This window comes from Sceloporus occidentalis, unplaced genomic scaffold, assembly GCF_023333645.1.
Source record: "Sceloporus occidentalis isolate IW3139 unplaced genomic scaffold, rSceOcc1.0.p SCAF_17, whole genome shotgun sequence".
In the NCBI taxonomy this organism is placed as follows: domain Eukaryota; kingdom Metazoa; phylum Chordata; class Lepidosauria; order Squamata; family Phrynosomatidae; genus Sceloporus; species Sceloporus occidentalis.
In genome coordinates, this window is record NW_028316997.1 from 11098466 (window position 1) to 11114362 (window position 15897).

Sequence of the window (15897 nt, forward strand, 5' to 3'; positions counted from 1 at the left end):
ACATTTCAACACCGAGGACTTTGGCGTAGGCAAAAACGGTTGCATGTTAACTAGGCTAATAACGAAATTAGCGATCCTATTGTCTCTAGTACATACTACTCTGTTTAACTTTATTAGCACTCAAATTTAAAACATTTTGACAACGAGGACTTTGGCGTGGGTATAAACTGGGGCACAGTAAGTAAGCAATCTTATAGAGTCTTCGGATTACTTCTATCACTGGAATGCACATAACAAGCAGGTACTTAGGACCGATGGGTTATAGTTGGTCTCTTTAGCACAATTAGTGTTAGTTGGTTGCGCCAAGCAATATAAATCTGTCAGCAGATGACAGAAGAAGATCTAGGTAAATACATTGGCTGTGAGGGGTTTAGAAAAGCACAGGCAGCCCCCCAATATTCCAAGATGAGGAGAGCTGTAAGTGCTCCCCAACTTCCTATCCCTTCCATACTGTGTGCATTTGTGTATGAGGGTAATTGCTAAACTGGCTTTGGATTGGGGTGGGGTGTCTAACCATGCTTAGGGGTTTCAAATGTGAAAATATTGATATTTGTTATATGTTGGGGTTATGTGTAAAATTGTAATGGGTGCTAATGCATTTTATTGCACTTCTACCCTCCTGGCTGCCTCTACAGGAAGCGTTATTGTGTTAACTTTTTGCACATGCTCAGTAGCGTTTCCATGGAAGTCACTGAAGCATCAGCTGATCACATGTATTCTACTCCTACTCCTACTACTCCTATTGATGTCAAAGGGAGCTCAACTCCTTCTACTGAGCGTTTGCAAGAATCATACCACAGTATGCTCCCTGCTTTCAGTAGAGGCAGCGAGGAAACGTTAAATGAAGCTGAAAAACTCCAGGAAATAAAGTATGCCTGCCCGGATCTGCATGGGTCCTGTTGGGAAGTGGGAACACCATGCCTGGAGTTTTTTCCAGCCATTCGGGCAGCTGAAGCATCAACTCTGGGGGATATTCTAGCTCAGCTCTAAAACCCCCCAGAGCAGTTCAATAGTCACTCCATGATTGCCATCATCCATGCTGGGTGTTATACCTCTTAAGTACATGTGGGGCTGAGTAAGATCGATATGGAGACTGCAACTCAGCCGATCGGAAGGAAGAGCAGCAGTTCACTGGGGGACCAGACAGGGCTATCTCCAGTTATGTTGCCTCCCTTGGCTGATGACAGAATTCTTGACTGCCTTCAGCATATTCCAGCCATTCTGGTGGCAGGAACTCTGCCTGCAGCTTATTCTGGCAGCTGGAAAGTACACCTAGGGTTTGTTCCAGGCATTCTGGCCGCTGGAACAGTGCACCTGCAGTGTATTTTAGCATTATAGTCAAACTGTTCTCACAGCTGGTACACCGTGTTGGCCAACAGGTAACAATTTTACATTTTAAAGTCATGCCATAATCTAAATGAATATGTTCTGTTGGGTCACTGTTCGGGGTATGTCGGAGGTGATAAAGTTTCTTTAAGGACATTCTCAAGTTCTCAATACATCGTATTTACAATATAGTATTGCTCTGTCTCTCCTTTTCATTAGACGTATGTAGATCCTCTCTGTCTTATACAGAAGCGCAGCAGTTCTTTTAGATATGGCTTCTACCACAGCATTGGTTTACGATGAAGAAATGATGAACTACAGGCTGCTCTGGGATGAGTAAGTACACAAATTACACCTCTATGTGAAGACAATTGAATAACAATTTAAAACGGGATTGTCCAAACCTGACTGCAAGGGCCACAAACACAACATCATTTTTCAAAGAAGTCTACCACGCTGTTTAGTGATGTCCACCTGTGCACCTACGCGATTGCTAGTACAGTGTACAAAGACCAAGGCTAAAGACATTCAAACTCAAGTTTTCACAACTCCACGCATTTCATGTAACCATACATTTCTTTTGGCAAGTCAATTAAGGCATCTAATCTGTTCACATCGGAGGTCATTCTAAAACAACCAATTACTGTCAGCTTTAATGCACTATATCAGAATTCCAGTGGGTTTAATTACAATGTACCATGTTGCTACACATGTACTCTAAATGTAATTTTTTTTTTTTTTGAAGCCCAGAATGCGCAATTGAGGTGCCTGAGAGATTATCTTCATCTTACGAGCGTCTGCAGCATTACGACCTTGTGCAGAGATGTGTTGGGTTACCTGTCAGGGAGGCTACGGAGGAAGAGATCGCCTTGGTTCACAGGTCTGGTCATTGTTTCATTATGAGGTTGCAGAAATACACATGAAGTGGTTGCTTACAACATTACACGTGTATTTGGGTTAACACTGATTCTTACTTTGTTATATGAATGATATTCTCCCATAGCCACATAGAGTTCATCTACAGAAGTTTATCTAGAGAAGGTTCTATAAACTTATTGTACATATTGGTACAGCTGGTTGGAAGGTAACTCCTTGCTCACCTTCCAAAATAGTATACACGCATAAAAAAAAAATATTGACTCCCTACATCACAGAATGTGCTTCTGTGAACAAAGCTAATATAGGGCTAAATTCTTTCCTTTTCATATGCCTTAGTCTATCAAGCGTATGTTCTGTTGATGGCACCGATAGGGTACCATTGAGTTCCCTGCTGAAATCCTCTGTGATGAAAGAATGAATTGGAGAGAGTGATAGGGCATGATTCACCAAGCAGGGAAACAGGAATCGGTGAAGTAAACACATTGGATTTACTGATTCCTGAACATGAAGCTCCTTTTTTTTCACATCGTAATGATACCATACATTATTTGACACCTTTCACTACCTATATGTAATTTAAATGCCACTAGCGGTACCTACGCCGTATATTTGCTATAACATTCCGTGATAAAAACTTTTGTGCTTTCAGCACCGACTATCTGGAAATTGTTAAGAGCACCCAGACAATGAATGAAGAGGAGCTTAAAAAAACATCACAGAACTATGTTGCTGCATATTTCCACCAGGTGGGACACAGATCAAAACCTTGTAACTAATTCCAGAACATGTCAGTAATGATAATTATGCAGTAACGCTGCAGACCCAGCGCTTCCAATAATTGGGAATCTATGATGTATTTCTTGACAAACATTACCATTCAACCAAAATGCAGTGGTCTTCGAGGACACAGCATGCTTCCCAGCAACAGGTGTTTAGAAGTTAAAGTCCTTTCTGCCAGGTCCAGCTAGGGAACCTAACATTCAGAGGAATGGCAAATTCCAATGTTTACATTTTGAGTTAAAAGCTAAAAAGGTACATTTTGGCATAGAAACAAATGCTTCTTATTTTAATGCTCTTCAAAAGTGAAATGGGTTCTCCACACTGTGCACCTGTCTGTTGATTACCTCTCTATCTTGATTTCCAGAACTCCTACCGATGTGCCAAGCTGGCCCTGGGTGGCACCTTGCAGCTGGTAGATGCAGTATTGTCTGGGCAGGTACTCAATGGAATGGCTCTTGTAAGGTAATCATTAGCGGCTTTAATGTTACTCTATCTCCACCATGGTCGCTACAGCATCTAGATCATCAAAGCTTGCTCTCGCATAACTAATGTACACACCATGTTATATGTGTGCACCATTAACTAACTGACTTGAGATATGTAATATCATTTCAGGCCCCCAGGTCATCACAGTCAGTGGAGTCAAAGCAATGGATTCTGTATTTTCAACAATGTTGCAATAGCAGCAAAGTATGCGCAGAAGAAGTACAAGCTTGAGAGGTGAGTGTATTGTGTAGCATTTGTTGGGTGGGATCACTAAGTGTTTTCAGCGAGAGTAATGTGCAGGAAAGGAATGATGCGTTGGCCATCTTTTAAGGGAGAAAAGGCAAACGTCATTCCTCTACACTGCATAGAATATTTTTTCGCTATATCAAATGTTTCACGGTAACATACGTATTAATTCATAATGCAATGCCGCAGAATATTCGCAGCGACAGTATTGGGAATGCTGCAATCTTCCTAAAAGCATTAAAATATATTCCCAGCATCTGTAGTGCTCGTTGCTGTTATTGAAACCTATTAAATCTGAAATTTTTGAGATGTTTTTCCAAACGTTACCAATGTATGTATAAGGAATTAGTTCCTGTGCAATATGTCAATATGTTCTCCTGTTCTGCCACCTCTGTGCAGGATTTTGATTGTCGATTGGGACATACACCATGGACAAGGAATCCAGTACGTCTTTGAGGATGACCCCAGGTTTGTAGTGCATTTGCTTGGATTGTGGGATTGGAAGTGATGTTTTATGTGGAACTATGAGGATGCTATCTGTGGCTCTCTGTTCCTGTTAAATGAACTGGGGGGGGTCCATTATCTTTATATTCTACACTGAGCCACGGGTATAGTAGCATAAACCTGACGGACTTCAGTATGCTGTCCTTTAATAGCACGTAGTTGTCGGCTCATTAAATCCCACCATGTTAAGTATTCAATATGGAGGTCAGTGTTAAAATCTTCTCGCTAGATTAACTCACAAGGATTGGCTGTTCATTATATATAGTGAGGTCGGTAAAATGACTTTCAAGAAATCCCACAGATTTAATTATACATTTATTGTGGTTGGCCCTTCAAAATGCATAGAGAAACCCTCATAATGTTTAATAAAACCTACTTGTTAATATTCTTTATTAGGGAAAAGGCCATAATCTGATAGTAGATTGTTAGAGGCTTGGGCATAAGGATATTTTACATCACTGAAAAGTGGTAAATAAATGGAACAGCCTTCCAGCAGAAGTGGTTGACATTAATACAGTGACTGAATTTAAACATGCATGGCATAGGTGTAAGGCCACAAGACCACGGGTGAGATGGGTTGTGTGATTAAATAGTTTGTTCACCTGTCACCATCTTCCCTTCAGCGTTTTGTACTTCTCGTGGCATCGTTACGAGCACGGGTCATTCTGGCCAAATCTTGGCGAATCCGACTTTGGCTATGTTGGCAAAGATAAAGGAACTGGCTTCAACATAAACCTACCATGGAACAAGGTGTGTTACATTAACTTGCTGGGATATGTATAACACCAATGGCTTGATTTGGACATATTTCATCTTGTTTCTAGTGACTGTTTAGTATAATGAGCCCAATGAGAATCGGTGAATATTAACTCAACTATACTTGCAATTGAAATATCTTTCCATCTGACAAGTTACTAAATGCTGGCCTATAGGCATCATTTATTAAAATGCCATCATTCTGTGTTTTTTACTATTTTCGTTTCTTTAACATTTCTTCACCGTGGAGTTTGATGTTTGTTTGCTCACTATTTAGCAATCTACTGATGTAGAATAATGTTTTTGTGACATAATGGGGAATGTTTGGCCATGCTATGACATCATTTACATTTAGAAAATGTGGGCCCTAACTACTTTAAAAATATAAATATATATATTAAAATGTACATGTATTCAGCAAGGAGCAGCCGCCTTATTTCCTGGAAAACTCTGTAAGCGGCAGCTTTGTGAAATAATATGTGAATAAATTATTCACACATTGAATTCAGTTACGCCTAATATAGTTTTTGCATCCTTCTGCATTTAAATGAAATAAATATAGTGATTTCCAGTTGAAATAACTAATCTATTATGCTGCACGCTTTTTAGTTAGGAAATCCCATGAGAATATAAATTCTTTGGAGCTTGGCTTACTTTAAATTACGGTTGTTCTACATGTGCGCTTTATTATATTTCAATATATAGTAATAAACGCATCTACTACTGTATGTTTGCAGACTGGAATGGGGAATGCAGATTATATCGCAGCCTTCCTGCATGTTCTCCTCCCGATAGCATATGAGGTAACTGCTTTTTGTTAATATCTTTATATAACCTAAAAAAAAAAAAAAAAATAGTCCAGGGGTGTCCAAGTTTTTTCTGCAGTGGGCCGCTTCATAAGAATTGTATACGTGTGAGGGCCGCACTCATATTTCACTGAGAGAAAATATGGCCTTTAATAAAATATGCAGATTAAAATAAAGTAAATGACACAAAACCTTTACTTTTCCTCTCACTGATTTCTGGGCCTAGAAAGTTTTGTGACTACAAATTCAGGATTCTGGATAAGTTAAAATGAAATAGTTCTATTTATTTTAGGGATATACCGAAATGAAAATTCGGGCCCAAAACCGAAAATTCAGGGTTCACTTAGCCAAAACTGAAAATGACCCCCCCACACACACACTTTTAATAAAAGTAAGTTACACACCAAAATTGTACAAAAAATTATATATTATGATTGTTAACAGCAATCTCAGGCATACCCAGATTCCAGCATGTACTGGTTGGCTGGGCATTGTACCAGTAATTTTTGTCCAATTTTAGTGTGTAACAACACTTTTATTAAAAGTAACACACCACAATTGGACAAAAAAATCAACAATATGACTTGGCATGATAGGAGTGTGATTGCTAACAGCAAACACACTCTTTTTATACCCAGGCAACCAGTAAATGCTGGAACCTGATGATGGGAGTGTGATTGCTGTTAGCAGATTGCTGTTAGCAATCACACTCCTATCATGCCATTCAGCCAGTACATGCTGGTACAGGGTGGCTGTAAGTGCAGACCCCATACTGCTGGCAGCATCAATACACAAGGGGGGCAGCTAGCCAGGTTTTAGCATGTACTGGCTGACTTAGCATGATAGGAGTGTGATTGCTAACAGCAATCACTGTCCCATCATGCCTAGGTTCCAGCACTTACACATCCATGCTATCACACACACACTCATTCATTCATATACTCATTCATTCACACATTCATTTCCTCACAGGCATACTCATTCAAACAACCTCCCCCACCCCCTTAACTACTACAGCTCTTGATGCCGCTCACAGACTTCAGCAGGGGGCGCGGCCTCCCTCGTTCTCCCCACAGAGGAGGCAGGACTGGAGCAGAGAATAGACCCTCCCACAAGTAAGCGGCAGGGCTTGTGATCCTGGCTGCCGATCTCACGCGGGCCGCACCTCGAGGTCACGCGGGCCGCATGTTGGACGCCCCTGACGTAGTCGTTACATTCTTGCAATGCTTGTGTCATGATGGCAAAATACGACAGGGAGGAGAAAAAAAAAATCCTGCTTGATAGATACCCAGAAAAGGAACCATTTAAATCCACTTACATTTCCAGGTCAATGGATGTAAGAATTATAGAAGTCATCTTTATTTATTGTGGAGGGCTATAACGCTCCGAAAATAAATAAATAAATAAATAAATAAATAAAAATATATATAATTACATTATTCGTATGTAATATTTGACGGGTGTCTTTGTATAGATCTTCTTTGTACATCCATAAAATTGTGAATGATCATATAATAGATGTTTTCTGTGAATGCCCGTCATTAAACAATGCTTTCATTTTCACAGTTTGATCCAGAGCTGGTTCTGGTGTCGTCGGGCTATGACTCGGGAATTGGCGACCCAGAGGTAGGTAGCTGGAGGAAATTTTGTTTCGGTTCTGTTAGTGAGGCTGAGTTTCTTACTGATCGTAGCATGTGTGAATCGTTGCAGGGCTGTATGCGTGCCACCCCCGAGTGTTTCAGTCATCTCACTCATATGCTCATGAACCTTACTGGAGGAAAACTGTGTGTTGTCCTGGAGGTAAAACTTTTTAGTTTACATTTTCAGTGTCTGAGCTTTACTTTCATCTGCTATTTAGAATACCATAATTTCTGGGAATCAGCTGTTCTAATGATGTTTTCGACCAATACAAATTGTTTGTATTATGCTACAAGCGTCCTTAAGGGTAGCCATAACCCTAACGTTAGATTAGAACCAGATCATTACATTTAACATCGCTAAACTAATGTGCTAAATGCCACATAAAAAAGGATAATTACTTTATGCTGTATGGTCTGAAAAGCGTAGCGAGTATGTCCTCTCTATTAGGTACAAATAGTAATAATATGTAATGGTAGATTTTCTTTTGTGTATGTGCCTTACAGCTCATCCGCTTTATTGTCCTTTTGAAAGTTCACCAGAAAGTGTTTCCTCCTGAAAGAAAGGGCTGAGTTGGTATTATGCAGAGCCTTTCTGGCAGAAGAAGCTTGAGATTGGTATCTCTTTGTTATTAAAATTACTTAAGTGAAATTACATGTTAACCTGGCCTTCAAATTTATTACGCGCCAATTTTGTGTTATAAATAATATGCGCTATAAACTCTGTGCATTCATACCGTCATACCATTTACACAGGGAGGCTACCATCTAAGGTCACTGGCTGAGTCTGTGTGCATGACTGTAAGGACATTACTTGGAGATGCCGTGTCAAGGCTGTCCGGGGAGATGGCGCCGTGCCATAGGTATGTACACCAACAATCGTTCCTACTGCATAATCAGAGAATGCTTTGCAGATTTCTGGTGGTAGTCTCTTGTCTGTTTTTTTTTTTTTGTTTTTTTTTTTCTTTTGCTTACTTGGAGCAACAGGTACTCTATTTCAGCTTGTATCCATGTAATAATATGGTCTTTGTGTGGTTGTTTGAATGGCTTGTTATGGGCTGGCATAAGCCGTGTTCTATAGCCATGTTCTTTCCTTAGCAAATAACTTCCCTGTCTCTTAAAGGAAAGAGGGCCAATATCCTCTTATGCGTTTGTGCATCCTCACACTCACAAAGAGAAGAGAGTATGACTAATACAAAACCATTTACTATCTATTCCAGTGCTTTAGAATCCATTCAGAATGTAAGGGCAGCACACGCTCCATACTGGCATTGCTTTTCTCCTGATGGTAATTATGTTCTACAGCTTCTTTATTTGATACACTAGTTGTACTTCAACGTAATAGTTAGATAAATGGCTGGAAATGTGTGGAATAGATGGGCCATCAATTCTATATTTCTATAATACAGGACATATTTTCAAGTTAACACATCTGTGATACTAAAGTAATGGTTGCATAGTCTGTGTCTTTTAAATTGTCCTTCTTTGTTCTGTGTCCAATTATTATATGATTGATGCATCATAAGTTGAAATGAAACAATACTATTGATGTAGGAATCCATGTATGGCTATAGTTATTTTGCTATCAATGTAATTCTCAGATGCTAATATCAGAGGCTTTTGATAGATTATAATAATGAATGATGATGATGATGCATTATAAAGGGCCACCTCTGATATTTTTTATCTGCAGAGACATATGAGCTTGTCCTGCATAATGTATAGTCCAATCACTAAGTTGATTTTCAAAAGCATTCACTGGCCACTTCATTCATGGGGCAGAAGTTCACTGGGGCTGGTCATTTACAATTTAAAGTCAGGAAGATGAAACCACAGATAAGGCTAAGAAAATACAATGCGTTCCCTAAAAGTAATAATAAAATGTTAGTTCTATAAAAGCTAAATAAGTTAATGAGACAAATAATAACCCCCCCCCCCGCACACACACTCGCTCAAACACTCATCCTCCTGACATTGGCAAACCCATCATCTCTTAATCCTACTACACACAAGTGCTAATAGATGCCGGATGTGCTGTAGAAGCCGCAAAGATTCAACGAAAGTAACAAATCTGTTTTCCTAGGAAGTAAAGCCTGCTCCCTAATCTGTTGGTACCTCCTTCTAAACGAAGAGGGCAGCCCTATCCGTATTCCGTCTTGCAAATGCACGGCATCATCAGAGTTTTCATTTTTAGCTTGGATTTATCAAATCTTAATATCAAAAAGCCAATTTCCTCTCCACTCTTTGGAGCGCAATCTTCTCTTGAAAATGTCGGTAGTGTTCTGTATTTTTTACAATAGCAAAATGGTTCTGTTTTTTACTCAATTTATTTAAAGACGCGCATCTAGTACATAAACCCAGCACTGCAGGCAGTCCCCCTGAACCACCACAGGAAGGCAGAGATGCGTCTGTGTTTGATGTTTTCCTGGAGACTCACATGAAAGAAGTTTTGAATTCCACTCCTGCCATTAGAACCTCTGCTGTGATCCCTGAGGGCCACACGGTTACCCTACCTGCTGGTGTGCAAGTGGAAGACCAGACGGCTTCAAAGGAACAAACTGATGTCATCATCGGGTAGGTGTTGTAAATTCTCAACAATATTTAATGGATGGAAAAGCCCACAAATGCCCAGCAATCATAAGGTGTATTTTTTTTTCAGTCTACAGCAGTTTCTAGATCTAAAAAAATCAGTGGTCAAAGACCTGTGGGAAATGCCATATCCACTTTGGGTATTTGTACTGTATGTCTCGATTGTGGCTTAATGGCATTGAATTGAAAACCTCACCTAATCTTGTGTCTTAACATGTCAGGGAGGATTCTTTTAGCATGCGCCGGGTACTTCACAGGTTGGCCATTCAGATGATCAGTTTAATTTAACTCTGCTGTGCTCGGCCAGTGAATATGACAGCCTGGATGATATAGGAAGTTTGTTTTCCAGTCCACTTTCTGTATAAGCCTTTTTGTATTTTCAGTGATTTCTCTGAACTTCTGAAAACAGAAAATGTATTAACCTCTCTGGGCAAAATGTTGACAGTCATCAACAAACTTGTTAACAAGCAGGTAAGATACAGCTGTCAAATTGTGCAGAGCTGCATTAACATGTTACGAGGCACTAGATAGGTTACAAACTCGGCTTCCCCAAACCTTCACACACAGTCGCTAAGTGATAGCTTGTTAGTCTTCCCATTTAGCCAAATGAAAGAACTAGCCAGGGCTGATTTAATTCACCAGTCAATCCCTGCACATTAGTATGTTACAGCTGCGTCCGGCTGACATAAGGTACAGGAAATCTGGTGTGACGAAACTTGTAAAGCACGAATGCTTTCAAAAATAGACATGTAAATTTCTTTTTATCATTTAACAAAACGAAAACAGAAGAAAAATCTAAATGAAATAAGCATTTGATCTCCCTTTGCCTTCAAAAGAGCACCAGTTCTACTAGATACACTTGCAGGGATTTAGTAGGCATATAGTTAGGGGTACAGTTATACCCAACAGGTGCTAATGATCTATTTAATATGTAGGTTACAGTTTAATGTCAAGGTAGTTATACTGCATCAGCAAGGTCTCTCCCAGGCAGAAATTTCAACTCGGGCAGGAGTTTCCAGATGTTCTTTCCAAGCTGACAAAGCACAAAGAAACAGACAATGTTGAGGACCGTAGACGCGGTATAAAAAAAAAAACTATTAACATATCTATTTTTGAAATCATTCTTACTTTAGGAAATGTCCTTACATCTGTCTAAAGCTTTTGTACAGTACTTATATTGGATGTGCAGCAGAGGACACAATGAATACACACCTTCCTCTGTGATACAGGGAGGTTGCTGCCCCCTTGTGGTTGAGACCTAAATCCTCCAAACCGTTCACTGCTGATACAAGCCAGGCAGTACAAGATGGGTTCATGCAGCATACGAGCCCTGGGTTGCAAACTCCACTCTTCTCCTGTGTTACTTGTGATGGCTTGCCTGGACCTAATTAATATATTCCGATTATCTTAAATCCCTACAGATAAGGAATGCCATTGCTTTATCACCGAATACTTCACTTTCAGCTGCTGTGGTGCTACAACATGCTTTACATGTGGGTTTACAAAGGTATATTTCTACTTCCTGTTAAGTACAAATTAATAGATAAGAAATTAATATTAAATAGTCAAATAAAAGACACCAGCCATTGGTCTATTGTTTTCTGCATTAGTAGTCAACCCAGGCACCTTGCCTGCAAAACCACAATAAACCTAACAATAAACCATTTTAAAAAAACAAGTTACCCAGCCACAGACCTCTACATTTTGGAATTGGATCTAATCATATATGTACACATATATGTGTGTGTAAATGTATACTTGTAACTAGAACCAGGGCATCGATGTAGTGAAAGCCTGCTACAAGACGCATAGCTGCTCCAGTTCTCGAAGTAAAAGTGCCCCTATGGGGAAAAAACGTCTCCCAAAGAAGCAGACCACCAGTCATCACATGACACACTAGTAAAGATACAAAAGAACACAATCTATTAACAATTTAAACCCCCTAAAAGGCAGTATAAAATTACAGTTCCAGCATCTATTACACTTGTCCTAAACCAAAGGATGCTGTCCAAAGCTTCCATACTCAAAACATACTCCGCATCTCAGATTGTGTTCCTTTGAACATGACACCATTGGGAAAGTTATTTTTTTTTAATCTTTTTATTTAAATTACCACGGATGAAATTGTATATGCTTTTGGAGGGAATTGTCCCTATTTCCTCCTTTAATGTTCTCCATAGGTTATGGGTGTATTGGAATGTTCTGCAACCCTAAAAAGGTGTGTATATATATATATATATATGTATATATATTATACGTGTGTGTGTGTGTGTGTGTGTATATATATATATATATATATATATATATATATATATATATATATATATATATATATATATATATATATGTGTGTGTGTGTGTGTGTTTTGTGAGGTTAAAATGTTTTTTTTTTCTCTTTGATTTATTCTTCACAACTGGTTGCAGAGATGCATCAGTTTGTTTCCTTTGCCCTATATCTACAGTGTTAGTCTTTTTAATGTTGCTGGTATGATATGTAATTTGATATACAAGAAAAAGCAGAAAACCTTACAGATCACATGGTGATTTTTGTATCCTGTAGGGTGTTCTACATTCATATCGGTGACCTCGATTCGAAACCGCTCTTGAAAGATGATGGGTAGGTGCTTTCGTTTTGTAGCATTTTTTTGTCTTTTGGGGTTATGTATTTTTTAGTTAGATAAAAAAAAAAACTTACACAGGTGTTTTTTGCAGGAAAACATTTTTCCTAAGAATTCTTGGAGATGAACCAGCTGAAGTAATCAACTCAAAATATCAACATTCGCTGAAGTGGGGAGAAGTAAGTAACAATAATTAGTAAAAAAAAATAAAAAAATCTAAACTATAATAATTCTAAACCTTACCAGCTGGACATTTAATATGCCAACTTGGTACATCATGGATTCTCTAACCTGCAAATACTTAATTGCTGCCACCACTGGATAGCTTGTGATGTACCTCACAGCTTTTTTGTGGCAAGAGAACTTGTGCTCCTGGCTTTATAAAACTGTCAGTTTTGCCAACCTTGTTGAAGAGTAAGTGTAGGGTAGAATCAGCACCAGTCTTATCTCCAGGCATCCGAAACAGCTGGAATGCCAAGCGGTGCCGTATTCCTAGAGAGAATGGTCTAAAGTGGTAACGGTCTTCCTAGGGGAAGATTAGTCTATTGCTGCCTAAATATCTCTGCCCCTCTTAACCTCCTTGATGCCACTTCCTTCTAAAAGCTTGATGTATGGTGTGTATAACGGTGTTCGGCAGCCCTAAAAGTCATAATAATGTTTGGATAAAACATGTGACAATGTGTTCATGATTGAAACTTTAAATACACCATCATTGTGTAAAAACATATTGAACATTTTAGCCTGGGGTGCCGTTTGGTCTAGGACTGGTTCTGGGTAGAATTGTTCAGTGATGTTGTAAAGTGACATAAAGACAGAGTTGAAAACTAACATGTATTGAGAGAAGATTCAAATATTCAACTCGCACTCGTATACGCATCAAGAGTGAGCATCTCTTGTAAGAGGCTGCATTGTACACATAATCTGTATTTAAAGGGGGGAGGTGAAAATCATCTCAATGGTGTTATTTTTATGGGGTTCTTGATGTCATTTGAGATCCATATTTTGATTGTTTGCTAAACATTCTTTTACAGAATTCCTGTGAAGGTAGCAGCTTTATTTATGTGCTATTGCGGTTAATACTTCCAATAGCCTACAGCTTCCAGCCTGATTTAATTCTGGTGGCAGCAGGGAGTAACAGAAGTATTGGTATTCAGGACATTTCACTGCTAACAAGCATGCTGCAAGGGTTGGCAGAAGGACGAATGCTTGCGGTTATATCGGTAAGATGGCAATTCCTTAGCGCTGTCGGTTTTGTTGTCTGTGTAATTACATAATGTGAGATGGCATGAATACTTTTTTTTTCAGTTTAATTAACAGCCCCATGAAATCTATTTTTGCTGTTATGTTACTAATTGTACCTGACCCTGGGAAAAATGTGCTACATTACTGCACAGTAAGAACTGCTTTATTGATTTCTTGTGTTTTGTGTCTAAAAGGAATCTGAATCAGATCTTGCAGTGACTGTGTCCAGCAGCTTGATGGGCTTTTCTAGAGCAAGGGAGCTTGGACCTCACAAATGTCCTAGCGAAGACTTCATGAAAACCTTGAAAGTACAACTTGACATCCTGCAGAAAGAATGGAAAATGCTTCAGTGTAGCTGTAAGTCAATTCAGCATAGTAAGTGTGAAAGCACTGTATGATTGCATTATCAGAAGTAGTTATTTGCTGCACACATCTGTTGTGACCACCCTAGGAGGCTCATCGTCCCAGATCTGTCATGAACACTATGAGGAGCATAGGATAGGGCAGGGGGCCCTAGATATCTGATGGTAGCTCAGTGCTTTGCGCAGCTTTTAACCAGACTCGGCCATAGATGTATCTAAGATGAAAGCTTAAGATGTATATAGAGGACTTCTTTAAGTATACATTTTTTGAAGAAGTCTGATGTGTGATCCATTTGTGATCCGTTTCTGCTTTTAACAGCCACTTGTCTAGGTAATCTTATAGAGAATCAGAAATGTCTTGATGTTTCAGATAAGCAGCCACTGAGGTCATACGTTTTGTAACAATTTGGGTTCCCAAAGTGATTTAAAAACACATTTACTGACTGGAAAGAACTGAGATTCTCAGTTAATGTTAGTCCTTGGGGTGAACTGCAACATGTAGATAGATGTCTTGAGTTCTATGGATGTCACAAAGTTTTGCTTTTCCATATATTATTCATATTACTCTATACATAAAAATTGTATCACATTTGTACGGGTTCACTAAACATGAAGAGGCCGAATTTAAAATAAAAAATAAAAAATGAGAACAGTGTTATTGTTTTATATAGCTTAATCATATTCCGTAGCGCTGTTCAATGGATAGCAGGATATAACAAGTAGTATATAACATAACAATTTGACTTACAGAGCAACAGCTGAGGGCCCTGATCTAATCTAGAGTATAACAGTAATGAAGGGGTTAATCACAATCAATTATGCTCATGTATTGTGTTTTGTATCATTGTATAAAAATCTAATTTCTGTGTTTTTCTTTTCTATCTTAGTTGGCTAGACGATTTTGGAAATAGAAACTTAGTTGTCAAGTTCCCTGGGAGATTCTTTCCAGTCAACGCGTGGTTTTAAGCATCACAGCACGGATAACCAAAGTGTTGTTGGAACCATGGCAGGAATACTGACTTAAACACAAAACAATCAAGTGTTATGATATACTGGGTGTTTCAACCCCAAACAAATAAAAGCATCCTTGCTCCGGGTTATTTTGTGTTATTTTAAATGTACGCTCCGGCCATCATCTACACTTTAATGAATATAATATCTTTTTGCATTCAATGTATAGAGGGATTCATATAGAGTGTTCTTTCAATCTTTATCTACTGGGTCAAAATTTTAAAAGAAATAAGAGGTGGCTTATAGAAAAAAATACAAATAGCAGGCAGGGTGCTCATAGGGTACAAGAATACAAGAATAACCATGTGCAAAGTGACTCAAAAAATGTGAAAAACACCCAAATAGATATAGATATATATATATATATATATATATATATATATATATATATATATATATCACATATGGTATAATGAATTCTGCACTTACAGAAAAAAATAAATGTAAAAAATAAATTCCGTCCTCATGTGCATATGAAGACGCTAAAATGTAAGAGAATGGATATAGTGAAAAACAGTATGGTAAACCGTGGAAATAAACAGTAATGGTTCTGCTAATAAGATTGGCTCCAAATGATAACTTGAAGCTACCTATAAGCTCTTCAAAAGGATGCCCAGGTGTGATGATCCTTTATGGAGTAAAACGAGAGCTCAGC

General features: G+C 38.7%; 1 protein-coding gene across 1 annotated transcript; it reads left to right on the top strand.

Moving 5' to 3' along the window:
* Nucleotides 1–1597: 1597 nt before the first annotated feature.
* LOC149302840 (polyamine deacetylase HDAC10-like) lies at nt 1598–15126 on the top strand. Its single transcript, XM_089482012.1, has 20 exons — nt 1598–1662; nt 2072–2206; nt 2855–2951; nt 3350–3447; nt 3601–3705; nt 4117–4185; nt 4845–4971; nt 5715–5780; nt 7350–7409; nt 7494–7583; nt 8177–8283; nt 8641–8708; nt 9757–9983; nt 10376–10480; nt 11431–11516; nt 12570–12626; nt 12722–12806; nt 13659–13847; nt 14064–14226; nt 15119–15126. Exons 1-20 carry the CDS (start codon nt 1598–1600, stop codon nt 15124–15126), a joined length of 2007 nt encoding a protein of 668 aa, XP_089338138.1.
* Nucleotides 15127–15897: the final 771 nt, after the last annotated feature.

Coding starts and splice junctions, on each gene's coding strand:
- LOC149302840 (XM_089482012.1), top strand. CDS start 1,598: ATGGCTTCTACCACAGCATTGGTTTACGATGAAGAAATGATGAACTAC. Junction 9,984..10,375: donor CTTCAAAGGAACAAACTGAT/GTCATCATCGGG, acceptor TTTCTGTATAAG/CCTTTTTGTATTTTCAGTGA. Junction 12,627..12,721: donor CCGCTCTTGAAAGATGATGG/GTAGGTGCTTTC, acceptor TGTTTTTTGCAG/GAAAACATTTTTCCTAAGAA.